At 42.5% G+C, this 19,010-nt stretch overlaps 1 protein-coding gene across 7 annotated transcripts in view; it reads right to left on the bottom strand.

Annotated features, from left to right (window-relative positions):
• Positions 1–19,010, bottom strand: part of KIF16B (kinesin family member 16B) — a 289,874-nt gene that overhangs the window by 143,417 nt on the left and 127,447 nt on the right. For all 7 annotated transcript variants that reach the window (XM_047067541.1, XM_047067539.1, XM_047067538.1 and 4 more), the window contains exons 13-15: positions 3,974–4,093; positions 3,042–3,093; positions 1,226–1,363 (exon numbers count right to left, since the gene is read on the bottom strand). In XM_047067541.1, coding sequence (XP_046923497.1) covers positions 1,226–1,363; positions 3,042–3,093; positions 3,974–4,093 — 310 coding nt within the window. The remainder of the gene's footprint in view (positions 1–1,225; positions 1,364–3,041; positions 3,094–3,973; positions 4,094–19,010) is intronic.

Raw genomic sequence — 19,010 nt, forward strand, 5'->3', positions numbered from 1 at the left:
CAGACCAAGACCTACCAAATAAAATAGCGAGCCATGTGACCCTGTTGATACCTACAGTAAAAATCCAACTAATGTAGAAGGAGGGAGATTGCCACGTGGCATCCATCCGAATAATAATTCAATCAGACACCAGCACCCCCCAACATGGTTCCAAAACCAGTGGGTGAAAGTGTGATAAAGAATGGGTATTTATGATCTCAAAATCCTGCCCAATATCCCTATTAATAAAAAGGAGGAAGAGAGTAGCTTCATAGTAAAGAAGCCTGACAAGCTCCATTTTAATCAAATGATCAAAGCAAGCATCTCTTCAGTAACGGGACGTGGGAAAAACAGGGCATCATCTCTCGGACAGTCCTGTCAAGAAGGCACAATATTAGTGTCATCGCGAGGAAGCAGCAGATAGATGCTACACTTGTGTAAAGGGACATTCTGCAACATATTTGACCTGCCAAAGTCCCAAGAGTCAGAGGAAAGCAAAGGAACTCTTCCAGACTGAAAGAGACAAGACAGGTGGGGCAACTCAATGCAGCACATGATGCCGGATTGAATCCCGGACCCACAGTGGACATTGTTGGGCAAACGACAACTTGAAGGGCGTCCGAGGATCAGATGGCAGGAATGTACCGAAGTTTGTTTTCTAATCTGGATGCTTATCTTGTAATTACACAGGAAAATGCCATTGTTTAAAGGAAATAAACACTGAATTATTCAGGGGTGGTGGGGCATCATGTTGGTGATTTACCTTCAAATGCTTCTAAAACTAAAAAGTTCTTTGTATGAGAATTGCAAATTTTTCATAAAACTGAAATTATTTAAAAAGAAAAAAAAAAAAGCTATGATACCAGATCCTGTATGTATGCTACAATCACAACTATTCACAAAAAGAATACAAATATGGTAATAAAGTTACTAACAGCAGGCACTGTGTTAAGGTTTTGCATTTGAAAGGTGCTTTTTTAACTTAAAAAATTCCTTTAAAGTCATATTTCCATAAGAGCAATAATTTTTAAGACAACTATATATATGTTTAATTCAACAAGACAACTGGAATTATAAAGAAGTCCTCCAGCAAAACAGAAAACAGCATAATGAAGCAAACAGTCTGCATATTTCTTATAACTAACCAGCAATTAATTCTAAGATGCACACGTTCTCCCATTACCTGGCCAACTTGTTCTCTAGCAACGGCATACACAAAGAACTCTGAAAACCAAAAACCAGATACCTTGATTTAGGTGTGTGGCCTCCATGATCTGAACACCATTCACGGAGCACTGAGACCCGCTCAGGGGTATCAGAGTCACCGTCCCCCCGACGTTTTCAAAGATGCAGTGCTCACTCTCCAGGTCGAGGCCATGAAGAACTAAGTTGGAAAAACAAAAAAGAAAGATAATATCTTCTTTGTTATTGAGTACAGTGAGTCCCAACCTTTACTTATTTTTCCATATTGAATACCCTTCCTTTTCCGTGTAAATATTATGAAGTGAACATTTATGTTCAGGGAGAAAAGTGAATTTCAGGACTTCATGGCATCAGCTGACAGAACGCTGAATGTTACCTCAAAGGGTCTGGATTTCACCTGTGTAAGGAAGTAAGTTCTCACATGCTAATTTCTCTCATCTTCAGGGAGAATATAGTTAAGTAACTTGTCTTAATTGAATACCATTGTGTGGCTCAGATGCTGAATAAATTTCCTCCACCAGCCACCCAAAGGTCACTGTAAAACGGAAGCAACAAAAGGGCTCTGTGGGTCAAGGCCCTTCTTATAACCTCTGCACTTATAGACACTGCATTCCTGGAGCAGAAACCAAAGGTGAACTTGGCCTGGCATGGATCTTGAGAGGCCCAAGGAAGTCTCCAGAAGCTGCACTGGGATGCACACCACCACAGCCTGTGCCAAATCTAAGAGAACATGACCTCCACTGACCTCTCGGAGCATGAGGCCGCTAAAGTACCTATTCTTGTAGGACTACACCGAGTTACTCTTACTTGGGTGAGTGGCCAGGCATGGACATGAACGCCTGTCAAAAAAACCTACACAATTTTAGGCACAGTTCTTGGCCAGCTTCTCAGAAGTACAAATCAAACAGCTTCCACTGTTCTCCACTGAACCATACTACTGAGCTTTTCTGTGCACAGAAAACATGTGTTCTTACCACTCATCATCATTTACAGCAACCCCAAAGGTCAAACACACAATTTAACGATCAGAAGAGGAGGCCTGACACCTAGTTCCACTCAAAAACAGCTGAAGCTGACTTCTGGGAACTGGTTTTCAGCTCTCCCAGTTTCACAGCAAATAGTAAAACACACAGAACTACGCTAGCTTTGGCGTGATGAATAGCTTACACTTGGCAGGAAAGCAAGTCCATTACCAGCAATTCTAAAAACAGCTGAGAAGACAGAATTCTTCCCCTGCCACTCCCCACCTTGTCACACACACACACACACACACGTGCGCGCGCACACACACACACACACACACACACACACACGCACACCAACCACCACCACTACAGTGGTTGCCCAGGTATGCTTTTAAAGCCTAACAAGACCTCACCCTGCTCCCGGGCTGAATCACTGCTTATCTGTGGGTCTCGGCAAAGACTTTCTGGAAACCCAGAAGTCATACCTCCATATGCGTGTGTGTTGTGCACTCTGGCATCATTGCACAGGTGTCTATATCCTTCCTGTTGAGGGATCTGCTACCCTCTATCTATGTCTGTTGGCATATTTTCATCACTGTCCCATTGTGACAAGAGTAGAGTAATTTAAATTACTCTCGAAAGTTGTGACAGAGTATAGAATGTATATACGGTGGGGGTAAGGATGTACAATTCCATTTTATTCACTAAACTAATTGTTCTGTTCCATTCATTTGAGTTGCATTCAAAATTATAGAAATGCACATACTGATCGATACTGTATTTGCAAAAGAGGTTTTTTTTATAATCACTTTCGTGTTAGTCATTCGAAAGACAATTCTTCATTAAATGATTTTTAAAAATCACTGGGAAGAAGAAATTGATAAAGATTCTCACCAATATCCTGTTCTGTTGAAGCATCTTCTCGACCAACATATGTCTGACCTTCCTAGGAAGAAAAGTCAAGTTGAATTTATTAGCAAGAACATGAAGAATGGTCTGTTTCTCCATTTTTCATGTAAACTCAAGCAAGCTGGTGGCTGATAGGCTGAGCAATGTTCCAGACAGGCCATAGCCTCAGTGCAATTAGAGTTCACTGAGGCTCTGTAACAATGTCCCATGTTGCCCAGAAAATGCACAGGTCCTGAGGCTTCCTGCTCAACAAGGGTAGGCTCCTATTTTTGGTGTGCATCCATACTCTGTCCACGTGGGTAATCCCACTGATGTTCCTGATCCTTTCTGGCAAGTTTCTCCTCTAGGGGCCAGAAGTTCTTCCTATCTAAAGATACAATTTATGGGAGGCTGCAAAGCTCAGATCCAACACTATCCTCATTTTAAGGCATGGATCAGAGAGAGGATACTAAGTCAAGGTTACAGAGGCAACCACTGATACTAATGTGGTAATTCTGTTCTCTTGACACAAATTGCCAGTTTGGGACCAGGCCCAATAATGTAGGCTGGAGACACGCTTTATAATTAACCCGAGGGACTAGAAAATTACATCTAGCAAATCTCAGCTCCAGGTGGTTGTAACTTTCCTTCCTTGGTCTGCCTGCCTTTTTGTTCCTTACCTCTCTCTCACTGATTCTCCAAAGTGGCAGGCAAAGTAAATGGATCTTCATTTAGCTTTAGAACTCCATAAACATGGGAACTTTTAATACCACAGAACACCAGTGAGCCATTGAAAATCCCCAAAGGGCTCAAAGATTTGTAGTGTATTCTCTAATGTAATAGTTGTGTTCACAGATGTAGAGTATTACAGGAAACCCTGCTAGTGTCTAAAGAGGAAACGGAAAACAAAATTATCTTCTACTTAAGTCATTTCTAACCTTCAAGTGATATAAGATGATTCCAGTACTCAGAAGGTCATCATCAATGCCAATCAAATGGGGCAGTTCAGAATCCAAAACAACTCCAATCCCTTCTTTCCTAAGGGCTAGAGTTTGTTCCTGAAATTAGGAGGGAAAGGAAAGGAAAGTTTACTTAGAGGAAAGAGAATGAGTAGTATTTTATTTCTCATCAAAACAGCTGCAAGAAAAATGGAAAATCTTCATGCTGGGATCCTGGCATGTGGCAGGTAAAGTGAACTTGAAATATACAAAAAGCTCAATATAAAATGAAGTAAACTTATTGCCTGATGAATACAACCTCTTTGAAACCAAGCTCAGACCTTGCCTTGCTTAGGAAAGGTCCTAGGACCACCCAACTACAAAGTAATCTTTCTCCCTCTTCAGAACCCTTATTTCACTTAATATCTAGAAGTCTCCCAATCTGTAGGCTCTTCTCACCGGTTACTATGGTCAAACTGTGAATGTTCCCCAAAGCAATCCTTTCCTGTGCATTAGCAACCTCTGTGCCAGATGTACTTGACCCTCTGTCTCCTGAACTAACTTCTAATACCTACCAGGTCATCCCTATGTACATAAAAATCTACTACACATTCTCCCAACAACGACCACCATGACCACCCCCCTTGGCTCTGCATCTCCTCCAACTACCAACAATTTCTCTGTGTCCCTTTGGAAATAATCTCCTCCAAAGTCTTCCCTACACTAGTGGTTTCTCCAATTCCTCCCCTCCCACTCTCTCCTGCAGGCTTTCATCCTTGGGACCAGAGTACCTATAGTCACTCCCTGATGACCGCATCCTGTCTCTGGACTTCACCTGCAATCTACATGCGAAGACTCAAGTCTAATGCTACAGACAGCCGTCTCCCTTGACCCCACACTCATGCATACATACAATCACTTACCTCAGTGTATTCTATGGGGATGCCAAACAGACAGCTCAAACCTAATACATTAAAAAACCAACTCTTGGGGTGCCTGGGTGGCTCAGTCGCTTAAGCATCTGACTTTGGCTCAGATAATGATTTCGGGGTTAGTGAATTCGAGTCCTGCATCAGGCTGTCTGCTGTCAGCACGGAGCCTGCTTAGGATCCTCTGTCCCCCTGTCTCTCTGCCCCTCCCTCACTTGTGCCCACCCACTCTCTCTCTCCCCCAAAATAAGTAAACATTAAAAGAAAAACCCGACCCTTGATTTCCCCTGCCTCTCAAACCTGCACACCATACCATCCCGGTAAATGCCAACCTTCCTTCTAATTGTTCAGACCAAACACCAAGGCTATACTTTGCTCCTTTCTTTCTCTAAATCCTACATGCTTAGTGTTGACTCTGCCTTCAAAATATGACCTAATCTGACAACATTGAACCACCTGCACCACATTCCTCCTGAGCCCCAACCACCATCATCTTTCACCAGGCTACCACCACTGGTGCCCCACTGTGTCATGTGCTCTACTCAGCAGCCAGAGGGATGTGAGGGCAGGCTGCTCCCCTGTTCGAATCCTTTCCCTGGCCTCCCGTTTCATAGAGTTGAAAGCCCAAGCCTTTGTAAGGTTCTACAAAGCTCTACACGATCTCATCCCTTGCTAACCTCCCGTTCTCATCTCCCCCCACCTTGCTCACTCCTGTCTAGGAGTCCAGAGGCTCCTTGCCCTTCCTCAAACTTGCCAGCCTGTCCCCAACTCAGGGCTTTAGGCATCGTTGTTCCTTCTGCTTTTGTGGTGGCTGTTTCTTCTGTCACTGTCTGTCCCTTCCCTTCCCCTAGAAGAGGGTTTCCAAACCCTGGCACTACTGACATTTCAAATCAGATGGCTCTTCATCATGGGAGGATGCCTTGTGCACTGCAGGTGGCTTAGCAGTACCCCTGGCCTCTACCTGTTAGCTATGATGCAATGGGAAGTTACGCAAATAAGAGGGCTAAAAGCTATCAGCAGAAGGGAGGAGGGGAAAGAACAAAAGTAGGGAAGGAATGTGTTTCGTTTTTGTAGAACCAACAGCTCTAGCCAAGGAGAAGCCCCAGTTAGGTGTTGGACCTGACAGTCCCTTGCTAGGTATGTCTCACCTGATATCCCTTTACGTAAGCCAGCTTGAGCCAGATTGGAGGTAAGGACAGCCTGGGTTTTACAGAAACCCCCGAGTTGTTCTGAAGTTACCTTTAGCTCATTACAATACCAAGATCCCCTCCGATAAGTGCAGTTTTCCACCATTTCAAAGATGGGATGTATGTACTGGCACACTAACATGTCAGGCATGCACAACTGAACCCAATGCAAACTCCCTGCAAGCCTCCTTGCAAACCTATGCAAACTCCCTGCCCCTGCTCCCTAACACGCTGAATTAGTTTCCCGTATTAACCCCATGGGGAGACAGTGCTTTGAGAACTCTCTCCCTATCTCCCTATTGAAAGTTCTTTGTTTTCCTTGGGTGGCATTCAGTTTGGTGCACCCCAAGCAAACCCTTGAGTTCGGTTACATACCCACTAGATACCAGTAGTACCCTACCGCTTCCACAAGGCTGTGACAACCAAAAAGTCTCCAGATACAAGCAAATATCATCAACTACATAAACTCTAGTTGAGAAGAACTCCCATACATGCATGTGTGTGTGTGTGTGTGTGTGTGTGTGTGTGTGTGTATAAATATAAATAACTCAGCCTTCAGTACCTCAAGTCTCCACTCAAATGCCACCTTCCCCATCACCCCACACAAAGTAATAAGCACTAACCTCCTTTATCCTGATGTTTCCCTCCTTAGCAATTACCACTACATGATATATTACATATGAGCTTATTACCTGTCCGGACTAGAATATAAACCAGTGCCTAATTTCATGTCTGACACATTGTAACTGGTTAGTATTGTCAAATGAATGAATGAATGAATGAATGGTCAGGTACACGAAGTTCCGACAAATGCAGGCAGGGCGGCAACAGCGCTGGTCAGGCAACAGACAACGGGTCTCTGTCCTAACATAAGGCCCATCGGTACCAAGACAAAAGAGCTCTAAAATCAGGCTTCTAAACAAATCTGAGATAAATTCCAAAGACCGAAGGTGAAAAGTCCAGCCTTGAGGCTGGGCCATGCTGAGCTCTGACTGAGTCACGTCCAAGAGCACAACGCTGCACTCTGTGATCTTAGGTAAAATGTGAGCAACGGGGAAGCAAGCTCTAAGCTACCAACCAGGCTCCTGGTAGAGACACTCCTAGCGGGTCTCTTCCCCACCCCACCCCTATAATGCGCACTGTGACCAGGGCACAGTTCTAGATCCCCAAAGCGAGCACTGCCTGAAACATACTCAGTACACCTTACATTTCTGCAATGAATAAATGTATTTCATGTTACTGAAATATTAAAACGATGTCATCCTCTAGGTGAAGGATTCAGAACTTCACAACCTTATAGACAAGGGAGTTACTAAGAGGTTGAGGGGAAGGGTAGCAGGAAGAGAGAAGTTTCCTGGGCCTTCATCTCTGCAGATATGAGTCTCAAACGACACACCCACAGAGCTGCAGTCATGCAAGAGGGTGATGGAATGAAATGCAAAAAAAAAAAAAAAAAAAAAAAGCCATAAAAATCACCACTTGAAAGAAAGCAATTTAATTTAACAACCATTAAATAGATACGCAGAGAAAATGACCAATGCATAACTTCGATTCAAGAAAAGGAAATGAAGCGTATCATTGTTCTTCAATTACTCCTCTTATCAGCCAGGCTCCCACTGCAGGGCTCAAAACCTCAGGCTTCCAGGTCGGAGACTTCAGTAATCCTGATTTACTGTACCAAGGCCCTTGCAAATCTTAGTTAAATGAGTACTCTAAATAAACCAGCCTCTACTCCTATCTCTCAGATATTGGTAGAATGTGTTCTTTTCCTCCTGACTAGAATTCAAGCAGGAGAGGAAAGTATGTGCTTTAAAAAAAAGAAAAAAAAAAGATATATGTTAGAGTGGAGAACTTAATCACACGGTTCTATTTCATAAAACAGTGTCCTCACTGGAAGGTCTGGTGGCTCTGAACTGTGACAATACCACATATGTGGTTAGGCAGCCGCCTGCCAACGAATGTTCCAGGCCTCTAGGTCCATGTGAAGAGGACAGTGACTGTTCTCAGAAGTGCAGAGACATATGTATTTTCTTTCTGCATAAGAATGGACAATAACCCGAGGAAAAGGCAATATTTTAAATTCTCATAGCTCCCACTCAAACTAGAGAAATTGTTTTGGACTACATCCCAGTTTAGTTTCATATTCCTTTTTTTTTTTTTTAAACCACTGAAAAATACTTTCTTTTTCCCTTCCTTGAAGTAAGTCTCATAGATTTTGAAAATCATTGGAAATTCATAACTTTGGAGCCACAAGGTCAAAAGCATTACCTGTCCCCACTCCCCCTTCCCATGCACACACACCAGCATGTTCTCACACACTTCCATACACAGAATGGGTAACAGCTGAATTAAGAGACAGTCTTCCAGGACTGGGAGTGGGGGCAGATGAATTTATGATTAATGCTGCTCTAAAGCTCCATGACATTCAAGCTGCATTCACTACACGATATTATAAAAGTGTCACCTCATAAAACTAAAAACGAGGGTTTAAATCATTGCTCAAGTGAAAAAGTAATTTCAGACAAAAATATCTATCACGTATAAAATATTTATTGAGTGGCATCTACTGTTATACATAATTTATGAAACACCTCTTTGATAAGATGGAATATTTAACATAGCAGAATTGGCCATCCCTCCCCCAACTCTAGGAACGCCATGTCCCAAAGAAATGGGAAAATATATAGAGCTGCACGTATTTTGTATTGAAACAAAGCTTCTGGCAACCAATTATCGTATAAAAAGGAAACCATAGCCTGACTAAAAGTGTCAAAACATACTATCAGCTTATTTTAAACATTACGTTCATTACATTTGCAAATAATATGTTCAATATGTTTCTCTGAACCTAAAACATGTGTCCAGTGCCTTTGCGCTCACTGTGTCACTTCTGGCACATTCCAGCAGTTCAGGTGAGTTACAGGCAGGGCTGCCCGATTCCAGGGGAGGAGACCACACAAGGGCTTAGTTCATTGGGAGCGCCCCATGTAACTACCATACCTGTTTATAAGACTGAGCAGAGGTCCTACCTCTTTTAATCACAACCATATCCTCAGCATCTAGTACTTTCTGACAAAAGTCAACAGCTTTCCTCAATGACTAAGTGAAAACCAAAACAAGAACTTAACCAACAACAAAACCAATTTTTCCCTTTTGAGAAGTCTCCTGAGAGCTGGATCTCACTTGGGAAATACTAGGAAAACTGGTGATGTGTCTGTCCCACCTAAATTAAGAGCTGTCTAAGAATAGAAACTGTCTTTCTTCACACTGACTACGTCAGGTGAATATGGCTGCACCGGGCACACAGCAGTCACTCAATAAGTGCTGATTATTCGCCACGGTAGGGAGTAAGTGATTTTAAGTAGATTGTTTTTTGACAGCCAAAAATTAAATGTCAGACTCTTTTTTTGAGGAAATGTAGTCTATGGAGAATTATGTGTCTCACTAGCGGAATTTTGTAGCCTTGCCTCACAGTATAAACTGCAGTTAATTTCTGCCAACTTGCCTATGACACTTAGCAGAAGACGAAAGGTTCCCCTGGAGCCGGTGCCCGCGGTGTGTGTAAAGAGGGAGGGAGGAAGCCAGGCAGACAGGAAGACTTTTATAAAAAATAAAGTTACGGGGCGCCTGGGTGGCGCAGTCGGTTAAGCGTCCGACTTCAGCCAGGTCACGATCTCGCGGTCCGTGAGTTCGAGCCCCGCGTCGAGCTCTGGGCTGATGGCTCAGAGCCTGGAGCCTGTTTCCGATTCTGTGTCTCCCTCTCTCTCTGCCCCTCCCCCGTTCATGCTCTGCCTCTCTCTGTCCCAAAAATAAATAAATGTTGAAAAAAATAAAAAAATAAAAAAAATAAAGTTAGCCTCTAGCAAAGCTACTTTTTCATTTAACACACCGCACGTGACTTTATGTGAATTTAACAAAAGGAAAAGAAACTGAAGTATTTGTTGAATTTCAACCAAATGTTCCTTCACTACAAGGGCTATTTCCTAAAATATTCTTCTAAGTTAAAACGTCATGAAGCATATTTAGCGGTCTGACGGTGCTGCCGACGTACGTTTTTCAAACGTGCTTTGATTTTAAGCACTCTTACTCGAGTTTGTACACGTTTGGAAATATCTGCCTCCTGCCCTCACACCTGAATAACCCCTTAGCTGTGTCAGTTTGGGCCACCATCGGGTCATACTTCCTTTCCCTCAGAATGCTGAACACATGGCTCCATTATCTTCAGAAACTGACTGCTACTCTGAGGAAATACGAAGCTACACTAACTTTTAGTCCACCGCAGACAATCTGCTTTTCTGCCCAGGGGGGTATGAAGAACTCCTTTATCTCTGAAATCCAATAGCTTAATTAAGATAGATTTCAGTCTTGAACCTTCTGTACTCCAAATTTTCCTGGAATACAAGACTCATCTGCAGACCCAGTTCTTTTGCTTATTTCTTCATTTCACGAAAACTGGCTTGTTTTCTACCGCATTTTGTTTCATTTGCTGACTGTCTACTTCAGGGATGCCAATTATCCTTATATGACATTGTCTTTGTCTTCTTTATATTTTAGCTTCTGATTACTTAATACCTTGAGTATTTCATTTGTGTTCATTGACATTATGAAGCCTTTACTCTTTTAGTAATTTGATTTCAATGGCATCTATTCTTTCCCTTGGTATTTCTAATTTTACGTATTCGTGCTGTACTGGATGTTGTTTTGGACCTCACACTCTTTCTTTAGGTCTGCAATCTCCTGTTTTTTTTTCCCCCAACCTCATTCTGCTTTTTATTATCATCTTGTTTTGTTTACTGACTTCACATTTCTCACTAACTTTAGTTCCACAGAATGAAACAATTGTAAAGAACTCCCATGCCTTGAGGTATGTTTTCATCGAGATCTGGACCCTTTGTCTTTTGCATGCTAGATTCCTTTTCTTTTTTCTTTTTCTTCTTTCTTTCTTTCTTTCTTTCTTTCTTTCTTTCTTTCTTTCTTTCTTTCTGTCCATCTGTCCACCCATCCCTTACTGTAACTATGTTTCTAGAATTACCCTAGTTTTATCTCTCATCTCGTATATGTGCTCAGGTGTGTATGCTTAGGAATCCAGAGATTCCGTATGCTCTAACACACAACGGGCAACTCCTTGACCCCTGTCCTGCTGTTCCTGTGATCTTGTCAAGTTCAAAGACTGAGTAGTCTGCATTCTATCACTTTTCCCTAGCCAGATGGAATGACGAGAGCCACGTTTCAAACAAAGCACCCTAGAGGCTCTAGGGTGAATTTGAATTCCAGGGCTCTGCCCTCTCTTAGCAAAGGTCATGAAATATCCTCTACTGTGCTCCTTCCTCCTGCTTGAGATCCCACTCCTGTGGGGAAGCCTGCTCCCAGGTCTCTCACCATTTCACCAGGCCTTTACTTACAAAGAGAATCAGCTCTGCATTTCACTTCCTCCCAGTTACCACCACCAGCTACTTCTATGGCTCCTCAAATAAGAACAGGGAAATCAGTTTGGATCTCCCCAGACTGGAGGGCCCCGGGAAGGGTTTTTAGAACCCTCACTGATTTAGGGGCGCCTGGGTGGCTCAGTCAGTTAAGCATCCGACTTCGGCTCAGGTCCTGATAACACGGTCCGTGGGTTCAAGCCCTGCATCGGGCTCTGTGCTGACAGCTCAGAGCCTGGAGCCTACTTCAGATTCTGTACCTCCCTCTCTCTCTCTCTGCCCCTCCACCGCTTGTGCTCTGTCTCTCTCAAATATAATAAACATCAAAAAATAATTTTTTTTTAAAATTCCTTAAGAACCCTCACTGATTCAGTTTCCGATGTGCAGGCTTAGGAACAACCTTCCCTCTTCCTCAGGGCCGGCTTGTGACTTTGTCATCTGCTCCCTATTAGTGAGTTCACGGTGGTTTTTCTGCTGCAGCATGGGATGCTTGCTTTGCTTTTTATTATTTCCTCCCATCTTTGAAACTGTGATGTCATCTCCAAATGCCTCTTTAAAGAGTAGGATTTCAGCAGGTTACAAAAAGGAAGAAAATAAGGGATACTCCAGGTTTGGGGGACTCCTTGAGTAAAGACAGGGCAACAGCAAACATGGGTATATCCACAAGAGACCCCTGGAAATTCACTTTACCTGCTAAACCTGGAAAAAATGGACTGGAAAGCCAGGTAGATGGATCATTATTTGATTCAGAAAACAGGAAGCCATTGAGAATTTTGAAAACAGGAACGGGTTGATACTTTAGAAGATGAATCTGGCAAGGATGTGCAGGAAGAATGGGAACAGAGGAAAAAGAAAAGCGGGATTATAAAGGACACTGCAGAGGTAGATGCACTCTGTGACAATCAGTTTAGACGGACTGACCTTAAGACATCCTTCTCAACTATTTTACATATTCTTCTTAATGAGAAATAAGGAAAACTGGAGAGCTTGCAAGAGTTGCAAATATCTGATAAATATCCAAAAGATTTTTATTGCCAGGAAAAAAAAAAAAAAAACAACAATCCTGACATTTACTAGTAATACTTTGCAGACAGCTCAGCAAGTGGATACTGGTGACTTGTTGAAATCACTCACCAACTTGACTAGCAAGTGTTCTCAAGTAATTTACACGTTTCTCATATAATACAAAATGATAAACGGTCACTGGCAACACAAACTAACTAGCTGTGAAATCCTGAAAGTACACCACAAGCTGACATTCACCCAAAAGCTACTATTTCTTGTATGTTCTTCCACACACAGAAAGAAATCTAACAGAGAAAGGAAACAGTTGCCAAGATTACCAGGAAATCAATGAAGCTGTACATGTGAACCGCCAACTATCATCCTGTCTTCTTTCACTCTTTGTTCATGCAGCCTGAGTATGATGAAAAGAGGTAAGAATCTCTTTCACATTCCTCCAGGAAATAACTTTATTTTTGCTGTGTTCCCAGAAGAGAATGTGAGAGAGAAGTGAATAAAAATAATACTGGGTGGCTAACAGCATGTTCTATGACCCTACAAGTCTATTGGTAATATGTAATCCTTCTTATGAGAGCTCTATTTAATTATGCTCTCTGAATCATAATCTGATTTACACACACACACACACACACACACACACAGGAAAGAATAGTCTGTGGAAGTTAATAAGGGAATGGAAGTCTACCATAACTGAAAAGGTCTGGCAGATACCACAGACCTAGAATCCAGGGAGGACTGGCGATCAGCCTTAATGAGAATGAGGCTCCAGCAAGGAAGAAGTTTAGGTGGGAAGGCAGAATTAGCAACCCATGGCTTGAAAAAACAAAAAAAAGGGAAGAATCAAGTGGATCAACCTAGATGCCACCCTTGATCCTTCTCTTTGCCTCAACTCCCCTAGCCAGACCATCAGTAGGTCCATCAGCTCTACCTACACAACAAAGTCTGAATCATCCACAACTTTCTGTCTCCACTGCTACTGAGCTGATCTGGCTACCACCATATCCTACCTGGAGTCTCTGACATCCCCGAGTTGGTCCTTCTGCTTCCTCTCTTGCCACCCTACAATCCATTCTGCATATGAGCCAGAGCCACCTTTTCTAAACATCAAGAGGTCATGCATAAAACCCTATGGTGGTTTCCCATGCATTTAGAATAAAATGACCCCCACATCTCATTTCATCTGGCCCCTGTGCACCTCTCCAACCTTGCCTCCCTCCTCTCTCCACTTGACTCACAATGCTCCAGCCAGAATGCCTCCTCATTCCCACTGCAGGGCCTTTGCACATGCTATTCTTTCTGCCTGGGACATTCTCTCCCGACTTTGTTGCTTATCCCTTCTTGTCAATCAGCTCTTACCACACATGCTGCCTGCTCTCTCAAAATCAAAGACAGCAGTGAGTAAATGGAGAAAGTCCCTGCTCAGATAAAGTTTATGCCCTACTAGACCCCATTCCCCTACTCCCAGGCACATACATATTCTACCACTCCACTGGGCTTAATATTTTCAGGGCACTCAAGGCTACCAAAATTACATTTACTGTGTGTCTTCCCCTCCAGAAAGCAAACGGAGGGTCCAGGACAACAAGCTAGGCCCAGAGAAAGAGAATTCAGGATGGAATCAGTGAGAGCCAAAATATTTAACAGTATCGTGATCTCTGATCCCAAGCCTGAGACTATTTCTGATCAGTCCTGTTTTTATGCTCCTTGCTAGGCAAAAGCAGCTCTTGAACCTCAAAAGAATATTTTAAATGGCCAGAATAAGTCAAGCTTATAAGGGAATCTTGCTTAAATGTGAAGGTTTGATCCTAAAAGACTATCATCATAAATGATTTAAGAAGTATCCAACACATCTCTACCTAGAATCATGATGCTGATATCAGATTGGCACCTGTTACATCATGAAAGTTAGGGTAGAAATGTAAAAACCTTGTTTTTCACATGACTTTGAAACAATCCACATTAAAGTACCTGTGGTCAAAAGAAACACCTTTAGAACAGATGGTGAACAGTTCCAGACTCACCAGGGCAGAAATAGGAAGAGAAGAATCTGGCCACCACCTACTCCATGGTGCTAACAAATCTAAATTTCCTAGGATTATTGGCAGTCAGCCCCTAACAGTAAATAGAATTAATATTGTGCTTTTAATGAACAGAAACTCTTGGGGCAGTTCAATTTCCACTACACTTCCCGTTACAGAAAACATTCTTTATTTTAAACACCAACAGCTAACTCTTGGCAGGCAGTTCGGAGACGATGCTGTATAGATCTTTCTGATGAAGCAGTCCTCTGCTGGCTGAGCAAATCACCCAGATGTTGGTATTTAAATTATGCAAAATGCATAATACCAATTAAAGAAATTACGTGTGAAAATATGCAAGAGCAAATTTCCCCGCATTAATATTTAACTAGGCTTTTTAAGTACAGCAGGATCTTGTGATCAGAAGTACATTAGTATATTTGAAGTATATTTGAATGGAAGCCTAAAATACTCAGAAGGGCTCACCAGAAGGTACTACAAGGGCATTTCTATAAAATACAAATTTGAACACAGGTAAGAAAGCTAGGTGAAAGGGTCACTTTAAGTGGCACGTTGTAACCTAGAAAGCTTCACTCTGACATCTGCCTCACACTTTGGTCATGTAAAGCTGGTTTACTCTTGTTTTCTTACCACAGAAAATGTCACGCTCATATCCACCTTCCAGCCTTTGCTGGAAAGTCTGCTTGGAATAGCCTTGCAGTCCCTTCCTCTATCTGAATCTTACCCCATCTTTCCCCTTGCTGTGGGAAACATTTAGAGCCTACTCAGATCCACAGAGGACACGCCCTCTGTACTGACCACAGTTAAGCAGCCTAACCACTCAGATCTCAGTCGAATACAGACTACTGACATTAACCTCTATGTGTAGTTGTTTGTCCTGTTAGACCAGCAGATCACTCAAGGAGTTTTTAAAAAGTATCATGCCTGAGCCCTGTTCTGTCCCTTAACTGAGTATCTCAGGGGCAGGGCCCAAGCACGGTATTTTTTTTTTTAAGTTTTCCTTTTTCTTTCTTTCTTTCTTTGTTTCTTTTTTTTTTTTTTTTTTTTTTTTTTTAAGAGAGAGGAGAGGAGAGGAGAGGAGAGGAGAGGAGAGGAGAGGAGAGGAGAGGAGAGGAGAGGAAAGAAAGGCAGAGAGAGGGAGACAGAGAATCCCAAGCAGGCTCTGCACTGTCAGCACAGAGCCTGATATGGGGCTCGATCTCATGAACCATGAGATCATGACGTGAGCCAAAATCAAGAGTCGGACGCTCAACCAACTGAGCCACCCAGGCGCCGCATGAGTTGTTTTTTTTTTTAAGCTCCCAGGTATTTCACATCCAGGATTGTGCCATAATTTTCTATATTCCCCCATATGACTGACACCTCTGTTTTGGGCCCACTTGGAGGATATACCATGTTAGTATATTACTAGTTTATCAACTTGCAATCCCCTCATCCTCCAGTTAGCTGCTTCTGCAACTCATTCAACTAATATTTAATGAACTGCTACTTGCCAGATGTTAGTATATGCTGGGGATGATGGAGTGAATAAAAGACACCCTCTTATATATTATCTATATCTCCATTTTGTTGTCTCCAATCTGGATCTGTGTCAATGTTATATGTAATGACATATCTCTTATGTAAACATACCTATGGCTACATCTGTGTATCAAACTACATCTGTGTTAATCTTTAAATAGATTTATCTGTATCTACTTATCAGGATTACAGATGGTAGCTATTATCATTAACATCCATATCTTTGCTTAGCATAAATAATTAGCATTACCAGAAAAAAAAAAAAAAAGCAAACAAAACCCCTGAAATTCACAACTAGCATGTCTGTCTCACCAAAAAAATGTCAAGGTCTTGGTACATGGACAGTTATTCCAAATAATATTTTATCCGACAAAAGTCTTGCCCATGAGGAATCTGCACAGACTTTCAGAGTTGTAGCAAAATTCAAGTCCACTGGGTAAAGCTGGATGCTGATGGGCTAGGAGCATGTAGTCACGCATTCCACATCCTTCCTCCTGAGTTCCATTTAATAACACGGCATCACATGCCAGCAAATAACATGCAGGCCACAGAAAAACTGATGTGCCTCCGTATCAATGTCATGAGTTACAAAGGTTGCTTTCTTCCTTGGGCACTGTACAGTAGTCCCCCCTTTATCCACAGGAAACATTCCAACACCCCCAGTGGATGCAAAACAGAACAATTACGTAAGAACATACTGTAGTAAAAGTTATGTGAATGTGCTCTTTCTCTCTCAAAACATCTTATTGTACTGCACTCCTACTTCTCCTTGTGATGATGCAAGATGATAGAATGCCTTCGTGATGAGAAGATGTGAATGACATCTCATCTTCGTGATGAGAAGAGGTGAATGACGCAGGTGCTGTGATACAGCAGTAGGCTACTGCTGACATTCTGACAATCCGTCGAGAGGAGGGTCATCTGCTTCCGGACCACACTTGATGGGGGTAACAGAAACCGCGGAAAGTGAAACTGAGGAAAAGGGGGGACTACTGTAATAAATTAACTGGACATCGTTTCTTCAAGGGATCGGTATCAGCAGATCCACTTCACAAAGGCAAAAGCCAGAGGCACATGGTGGCTCCTCTCGGACCCAGCACACAGTTATCCTGCAGACTCAGTAGTCTGGAATGGTCCAGAGCCAGGAAGGGAAACACGGCTCTGTGCAGGCACCCACCAATGTCATGGAGGAAGGGCCCATCAAGAGCTTCATGGCTGAATTTCAGAACACCTCTGTTAAGCAGCTGCTCCTACCAAGCTCCATCCGGGTTTAGAGATAAGAGAACTGAACCTTCAGGAGACTGACTGCATCGTTTGCTGAAACCACATAACTAAACTCAGCACAGAGGTTCGCTAACACTGTCACACCTCTTTGTGCAGTCCTCCAAAGCCCGCACAGAAAACCTCATGCCTTCCTATGTTTTACACCTGCACTTGTGACTGTCCACTTCTGCACTGCTGGGCATTTAAATAATCTCAGTTATGTCTCCCACGAAAGATGCTTCACATCTCAACAGGCTCAGATGTATCACTATATACCGGCCACGTTTAAAACAAAATAAAGCTTTACATCACAACACAAAAAGCTAAACTAGTCTCAGCTGACTTAATATGGAAAAGCATGTGGCATACGTTAGAAAAATATATGTATCACAGTGTGATTCATGCTAATGATAATCAGAAAAAACTGCATTAGATTACATAGAAAATGATCTCAATTTCTGTTTAAAATGTGTGGGTCTCTGTATATGTATGATTCATGTGTGTGTTTGTACGTGTCTGTTAGTCATCTTGAGCTGCCGTAACAAATTCAACAGAATGAGTGGCTTAAACAACATAAATTTATTGTTCAAAGTTCCAGAGGCTGAGAAGTCCAAGATCAAGGTCCTAGCAAAGCAGGTTTTGTTCCGAGGCCTCCACTCGTGGCTTGCAGGAGCCACCACCCCACCTTGTACTCACATGGCCTTTCTTTTGAGCATGCAAGCAATGGTAGAGAGACAGATTTCTCTTCCTTCCTCTTATGGTAAGGCCACCAGTCCTACTGGATTAGGACCCCAACCTTATGACATCATTTACTTACTCTTAATTACTCTTAATTACTTAATTACTCTCTAAAGGCTCTATATCCAAATACAGTTGCACTGGGGATTAGGGCTTCAACAAATGGATTTTGGAAGGGACCAATTCCATCTATAGCATGGGTGTGTGTGTGTGTGTGTGTGTGTGTGTGTGTGTGTGTGTGTGTGTATGTCTCATGTTATGTACCTATTTGGAATACATAATAAATATAATAAATAAATATGAGAAAGAGAGAAAAGACAAGGAGAGACTGAACCTGACCCGCATCTCACGCAATACTACAAAATAAAAACAAATTATCTCTGGATATTTTTTCTTTATACTTTTTTACATTCCAAATTTTTTTAAATGTTTGAGAAAGAGAGAAAAAGCACACTTGCAAGCAGGGGAGGTGCAGACAGAGAGAGGGAGACAGAGGATCCGAAGAGGGCTCCACGCTAAGAACAGAGAGCCCATTGCAGGGATCGAACTCACGAACCGTGAGATCAAGACCTGAGCCAAACTCGGATACCAAAGTTGGACGCCTAACTGAGCATTCGGGTGTCCCCAAATTTTCTATAATAAACACACCTGAGGGGCGCCTGGGTGGCTCAGTCAGTTGAGCATCAGACTTCGGCTCAGGTCATAATCTCGCAGTTTGTGAGTTTGAGCCCTGCGTCAGGCTCTGTGCTGACAGCTCAGAGCCTGGGGCCTGTTTCAGATTCTATGTCTCCCTCTCTCTCTGACCCTCCCCCGTTCATGCTCTGTCTCTCTCTGTCTCAAAAAATAAATAAACATTTAAAAAAAATTTAAAAATAAACACACTTGAAACCAAAATAATACAATACATGTAATAA

The sequence above is a fragment of the Lynx rufus genome, unplaced genomic scaffold (assembly GCF_022079265.1).
Source record: "Lynx rufus isolate CCGP_SWC_20201006 ecotype Redwood Valley unplaced genomic scaffold, mLynRuf1.p SCAF_8, whole genome shotgun sequence".
In the NCBI taxonomy this organism is placed as follows: domain Eukaryota; kingdom Metazoa; phylum Chordata; class Mammalia; order Carnivora; family Felidae; genus Lynx; species Lynx rufus.